General features: G+C 63.6%; 1 protein-coding gene across 1 annotated transcript; it reads right to left on the bottom strand.

Annotated features, from left to right (window-relative positions):
- Nucleotides 1–256: 256 nt before the first annotated feature.
- EMILIN3 (elastin microfibril interfacer 3) lies at nucleotides 257–5261 on the bottom strand (the record flags this gene model as incomplete). Its single annotated transcript, XM_084247446.1, has 4 exons — nucleotides 5080–5261; nucleotides 3420–3542; nucleotides 2312–2535; nucleotides 257–2040 (listed from the first exon to the last, which is right to left on the bottom strand). The coding sequence occupies exons 1-4, from the start codon at nucleotides 5244–5246 to the stop codon at nucleotides 257–259; spliced, it is 2298 nt and encodes a 765-aa protein (XP_084103572.1). The 5' UTR covers nucleotides 5247–5261.
- Nucleotides 5262–6871: the final 1610 nt, after the last annotated feature.

Below are 6871 nucleotides of genomic sequence, written 5' to 3'. Positions count from 1 at the left end.
GTGAGGTCCCCGGGCCACCCTGCCTTCAGGTGTGACGTCTTTGGCTTGACGTTATCCTGAACTGTCCAGTTGATAGAGCACTGAGTGTGGATTTTGGTGGCTGGGACAGTCACATGGAGCTGGACCAAGACTCTTCCTTCGGTGGCCTCTAAAGTGGCACCTGCGCTGGCCAGAGGAGGCTGGAAGCAAGTTCTGGGCTCTGGGGTGAGGTCCCCAGGGTTGGTGAGATCTGGGGATTGGGTCCTTTCTGGCCCACCTAGTCACCTTGCCCCCGTTGTACCTGCTCAGCCAGCTGGGCCCGGCACTGCAGCAGGTCATCCCGGAGCCGGGCGATGTCCTGTGCATGCTGGGCCAGCGTGCGATTCAGCTGGTCCACATGGCCCCACAAGCCATCCCTGGGCCTCGGTGACTCCATGGGCAAGCTGTCCAGGCCCTCAGCCAGCAGGCCCAGCCTCCCGCACACACCCTCCACCTGTGCCACCCTCTGGTCAAAGTGGCCCACCACATGCTGGAGTTCCTCGGCTGTGTCCTGGCAGCGGCTTAGCCCTCCGGCCACACTGGCCACACCAGCCTTGAGCTGCTCCAGCTCCCCCCGCAGGCTCAGGACCTGCCTGCTGCCAGCCCGGAGCCTCGAGCCCTGGCTGCTGACCTGCTCCTGGATGGCATGGACCTCGGCCTCCACCTTGCGTTCCCGCTCATCCAGGGATGTGTTGGCGGCCAGGAAGGCATCAGAATACTGGCTGACAGAGTCACTGAGGCCCGTGAGTGACTTGCTTACCGAGTTCAGATTGACCTTGAGCAGGGTGATCTCGCCTTGGAGTGCACTGCCTGTCGCTTCTGCCAGCTGTCCCTGGACCTCAGCCATGGTGCCATTCAGCTGCTGGAGCAGCGTGGTGTGGCTGGCCACCTGGCGTAAGAGCGCTTCGCTCTGGCCCTGCCAGGCCTTCACCTCCGCCACGAGATTGTCCAGGACGGCTGAGGTGGTGCTGGGAGTGCACGAGGTCTCCAGGGAAACGAGCCGTTGTTCCAAGATGGCCAGCTCTGTCTGCACAAGGGGCCCTGCTGCCCCACCTGGGGGGGTGCTGTCAAGGTCCAGCTCCCTGGCCAGTGTCACCAAGCGTTCCTCTAGGTTCTGCACGCGCTCTTCCAACGTGGTTGTGAAGCCGCCCACTCCCCACCCCTCCTCCTCCACCCCCAGGCAGCAGCCCCTCCCCTGACTCTCTGTCCCATTGAGGGTCTCCAGGCCTTCGAGCAGTCCATCCACACCCCCGTCTAGCATGGCGGCGGAAAGTTGTGTGAGCTCATCGCTGGTGGGGGGGCCGTGACCCCTTTGTGTCTCAACAGCCTGCAGGTTCCTTTCCAGGCTGTCCACGCGGGCACTGATCAAGGCCACCTGGCTGCAGCAGCTGCCCCCGCCAGCCACGCTCAGGCCCTGCAGCTGGCTACCCAGCTGGGACAGCTCCCGGCGCAGGGCCAGCTCCCGGCCATCCAGGCTCTGGTGCAGCCTCCGGCTGGCCGCCTGGCCCTCCTCACACTGCTGCCGCACCTCCTGCACACGCAGGTCACACACACTCTGCACATCTTGCAGCTTCTGCTCGAAGCCATCCAGGAGGCTCCCCCAGAGTCTGTGCAGCCGCTGGTCCACGTATTCATCCAGCAGTGCCAGGGAGGTGAGTGGAGATGGGGGAGCCTCCCGCAGTCGCTGCAGGTGGGCCTCGTGGTCCAGGGCCAGCCCGTGCACCTCGTTCAGCAGCTGCACCTTGGTCTGGAGTGTGTCGCTCACCTCTGTCACCTTGCTCAAGATCTCATCCAGAGGAGGTGTAAGTGGCCCTCCAGCCCTGTCTCCAGGGTGCACAAACCCCTCTGGGATGACTCCGAAGCCTACAGGGGTAGCAGGAGCCCTGGGGCTACCCGTCATCCTGTTGGGGTCTTCATGGCTGGCCACCAGGCCACTGAGGGCACCATATGCTTGTGCCAGGCGCTGGACATCACCCTCCAGGCGTTCCAGCCGCTCACCTATCAGCCCCGGGCCTCTCCTTCCTGGGAAAGAAGAGACACCCAGGGGTGTGACTCCTGCAGCTTGTCCTGTTGCCAGGCCACCCGGGAGATTTTCTGCTCTCTACTGCCCTTCTTGCTGGGCGTAGCTCCCTCAGCTTTGGGAGTGGCTCCTGGGGCTCACCCTCACACCCAGCATGAGATGCCTCCTCTGCCAGAGCTCAGCCAGTCTGGATGAGCCCCTTCCTTCCCTTCCCTTTCTTCCCTTCCCCAAGAATCCTGATCACCTTGCTAGGGTCTCCATGGGCAGACTCACCGTGGGGGCCGGGAAGCATTCTGCTAGAAGGAGCAGGCCTGGGGCCTGGGTCCAGCTGTCCTGACGGAATCTGGGGCTCAGGCTCCAGCTGGGGTGGGGTCACCCCGTGGTCCGTGAGATGCTCAGGGCAGCCTTCTCCAGCAAGGCCCGGGCAGCAACGCCAGGCGAGATCTGTCACTGTCTTGTAGCCGACCTTGTATTTGGGTCTGAGCACTGTGCGGTACCTGGACCAGGGTGTGGGAGAGGGCGGGACTGTACCTGTGGGCTGAGGCTCCTGCCCGCTGGCAAGTGACCTCGCCCCTGGCTGGTTTTCAGAACCCTCTTAGACACTTGCAAAAGGTCTTGTTTCTCCATATCCACACCGCCCCCAGGGTTTTTCCCTTTTCTGTGTTGAAGGTGATGGCTGTGGGGGTGGTGGCAGGCCCCCTAGAGTTCAGAGACTTGCCAGGGGAAGGTGTAGGTGGAGCCCCACCCATCCTGCTTGGGGAGAAAGCCAGAAAGGATTTAGCCTCAAACATCTCAAGCCCAGTTCGACCCCTTTAGCTCACAGTGTCATCAAAAATTCCGCTCTAGGGTCACCTGTTCAGCTGTGTACCTGTTCACCCACTGACACATTGGAGCCAACAGGCTTGTTTTCAGACATGCATTTGAACTTCTCCAAGTACAGGCCTGTGCATCACACCTGTGTGTAATACCACAGGTCTCCACATAGCCCCATCTGTCTGGCCTAAGCCCCAGCAATCTGGCTTCAAGCCCTCACCCCTCACACCTCCCACTGGTCACTACAGCCCTCCCTGGGTCTGCCCAGGGTCCCTTTCGAATCAACCGTTGTCACTATGGTCCTCTGCTCTCTCCTTCCCATCCTGCCCCTCCACCCCCAGCTTCATCTCTGTTGTTCCTTGCTTCATGCGCCCTCTCCCCTAGGAACCCTCCTCTGGTTCCCTTGAGCTCCTGGACCCCAACCTGGCCTCCTCCATTTGGTTGTGTGGGGGCTGGGTAGGCTCTTGGGAGTCCAAGGAGTTACAGCCTCTTGTGGACTTGGCTGCTACTCACAGGCAGGCCTGGGATCGTGCCCAGGGGTCCAGAGTCGGGGGGTGGGGGCACTCACGTGACTGTCCCAGGGCACTTGGGCCCCCATCCACACTGCCGGTACTCGGCCTTTATGTAGCTCTCCGCTCCCTCCTGTAGGACACAGGTCACGTTCCTGTGTACCACGTAGGCGCAGAGGGCCCTGCAAGGGAGAATGGCATGCTTAGAAGAGCTAGCCCGGGACAGCCGGCCTACCTAGGCACCTACGCCATCCCCTACCTGCGGACCTCAGCAGGGGACCAGATCCCTAGCTTTCTCTGGTCCCTTCTTCTTGTTCCCGGGAGGCTGGTTCCCTGGCAGCCCTACTGATGGCCCCTGATTCCAGTTTCCCAAATGGATTGATCACTGGGCTAAGTTCTGTACTAAGCCAGGAGCCAGATGTGGCTGCTCCACCTGTGGGCTCTCCTCTGCCTCCATGCCTGGAGAAGGTGCCCACCTAGATTCCCTCTCAAAGGCCTTGCCACAACCTCCACCCTTCACCAACGACTTTGCTACCTCTCAACTCCTTCTCTTGGTCTTACAGGATTCTGATATCCCAACTTCCTGCCCAAATGCCTTTTTTCATTAAGATTTATTTATTTATGCATACAAGAACTGGGGTACAGACCAGAGGTGGAGGGGATTGAGAGGATTCACCAGAAATAGAGCAGGGAACAGAACAGCAGACTGACAAAATACACTGCTGAGGGGAGCAGCGGGCGAGACAGGAGAGGTCTGCTGCGCCATGTGGGTTGCTCCCTGGCCGGGGATTGAACTGGTACTGCAGTGGCTGCGGACAGCTTCATAGGTTGTGTCTTAACCCCCTGCGCCACCAGGGAGGCCCCCCAAATGCCTTTTAACCACACTTTTCCCTTCCTACCCTGATTCCTGAGGAAATGCATCCCACCTTGCAGTATTCTGACCCCTGCCCTCAAGCAATTTCCTCACTCCCTTATCACTTCTTGCATCACCTCCACCAGGAAGCCTGCTCTGATGTGCCCAGCTCCAGGCTCAGTCACTAGGGTGGGCGGGCCTCTCCTCCTTTAGCACCTCTCAAATTCAGAGAGTTCAAACTGAGCTCGCATCCCAAGCAGAAACCTTAGCTCACCTGCAGGCCGGTTAGCCAGCCATGTCTCCTGAAGGCCAGAAGCTGCGGCTAGACTACCACTGCGCTCTGGAGCCGCGGCACGGGCCAGGACCCAGCAACCCTACCAGCTCTGCAGCCCAGAAGCTGGGGCTCCCAGCGGGGTGCAGGCACCAGGCTGACCGCGAGAGGGGGCGGGTCGCGGGGCGCATGGCTCCACCTCTCACCTGGCTTGGTGGGGCAGGGGGGAGATGGGAGGCCCAGGCGCGGCGCGTGCTCCCCGAGCCAACTGCCCTCCTCCTGCCCCTCCACCTGGTCCGCTGCGCCCGAGTTTGCACAAGCGCAGCTGGAAAATGTTACTTCGCTGGAAAGGTTTCCGCGGGCACTGCCAGGATCCCCGCCGCCGCGCCAGGCCCCCTCGGCTCATTTTCCCTCGCCAGCCCCGCAGCCTCCCGGGGCGCGGGGCGCCCAGCCCGGTGGGGGTTCGGCCGGGGCCGCCCCCTCGCGCCGCGGCCTCGGGTGCCCGGCGCCTCGACGCCCCCGCGCGCGCCCGGGCAGGTGGGAGCGGCGCGCCCCGCCCGCAGCCCCCCGCCCCCCGCCCCCCGCCCGCGCTTACTTGTGCGGCCCCGGGCGCGGCCGCGGGCGCCATCCCGGCGCGTAGAGGCTGTAGCGGGGGGCGCCGGGCGGCGCGGGCCGCGCGGGGAACGGGGTGCCTCTGGCCTGCGTCCCCGAGAGCAGCGCCGCGACGGCGCACAGCCAGACCGGCAGGCGGCGGCGGCCCATCGCCGCCCCGGGCTCCACCTGGCGCGCGGGGCACCCCGCGGGCGTCTCCGGCCGCCCCGCCGCTCGCCCCCGCGCCCCCGGAGCTCGCCCGCCCGCCCGCCCGCGCTGCGCAGCGGCTGCGTCCCGCGGAGTGGCCGGCGCTGCTCGCGGCTGGGGCCGCGGCGGGGGGCGGGGGGCGGGGGGCGGGGGGCGGGGGGCGGGGGGCGGGCTCTGCGCGGATTAGCATAAACTCGGGCCGCGCCGCGCTCCTCCGCCGGCCCCTCGCCGCGGCCAGCCCCCCGCCCCAGCTCCGAGCCGACGCCCGAGGGGCCGCCTGCGAGCGAGCGATGAAGAGGGGGGCTGCTCTGGGATGGCCGCAGCGCGAGCCGTCGCGCCCCGGGAGGCCCCCCAAACACACCCGTGCTTCTCCGTCGTCGTGTGCGCCCGAGGAGCAGCAAAGCCACACGGTTGGGGCTGGCGGGGGCCCGGGGCTCCCCAGCAGTCGCCACCAGCAGGTCACACTGGTCCTGGGTCCAGAGCTCGGGAGCGGAGGTGACCCAGGACCGTGTGTTGGGGTGCACCGGCAGCAGCACTCCAGCCACCTCTTTGGAACAGACTCCAGGCCAACCCTCTCACCGCCGCTGTCCCCATGTGCCCAGGACAAATCTGCCTACCCATCCCTGAGGCTGCGGCCCTCTGCAGCCTGTGCCTGTGGCCAGGCGGACCCGCTGGCGCCCTGGCGGGGACAGGTTATCCCACGGCCTCCAGCCACACCCCACCTCAGCAGCCCGGCCCGGGATGCTCTGCTGCCCTGTGCAGCTCCCCTGCTTGCTGGCAGGTCCACAGCACTGTGTCACTATTAGTGTCTGCTCGAAGAACGTCGCCTTTCTCACAAGCCACCTCCATTTTTTTCCTTGCGAAACTGACTCTGGGAACCTCAGAGTTGGCCTTTGCGATCCTCTCTATTCCACATGACCTTGTTTTACTTTCTGGAAAGAGCCTTTTGAATCCTGCTCCTGTCATCCAAGAGAGTGGCACGTCTCCCTGCTTTGTCTCATCCACCAAGGTGACTGGAGCCCTGTTCACGCTAGTGACTGATGGGTGTGCAGAAGGCACAAAACCCCAGGGCACACCTGGAGAGACCGCCCTCCCCCAGACTTTGAAATGTAAATCCACACCCTTTAGGTAATGCGATGATCCCAAGGGTGCTGGAATGGGGCAGATCGGAAACCCACCCCTACCCCACCTCTCACAACCAGAGTGGTTTGTGGTTGGGGCAGGGAGGAGGGGGCAGACACCTGACCAAGCAGGCCAAGTGTTCTCTCTCCTGGACTTTGGAATCGAAACACAGAGGCTGAGGGGGCCCAGCTTCCTGGGGGGAGGCGGGGAGGGGCTGCTGAAACAAATCAGCACAAATTTGGTGGCTTAGAACAACAGAGATTTAATCTTCCCCTATCCCGAGGGCTAGAGGTCTGGCCTCGGTGTCAGCAGGACCCGCGTCCCTCAGAGACTCTAGAGAAGGATTCCAGCCTCCGCCAGCTGCCAGCTGTGGGCAGTGCTGGACTTGGTTTGACTTCTGGTGTCTTCCCCGACTGCTGTCTTCACACCGCCTTTTCCTCTTTCCTCATCATACAAGGACCCACGCT

Source organism: Talpa europaea, assembly GCF_964194135.1.
Source record: "Talpa europaea genome assembly, chromosome: 11".
NCBI lineage: Eukaryota > Metazoa > Chordata > Mammalia > Eulipotyphla > Talpidae > Talpa > Talpa europaea.
Note: the sequence above shows the minus strand (reverse complement) of the source record. Positions and strands in the feature narration are given on the sequence as shown.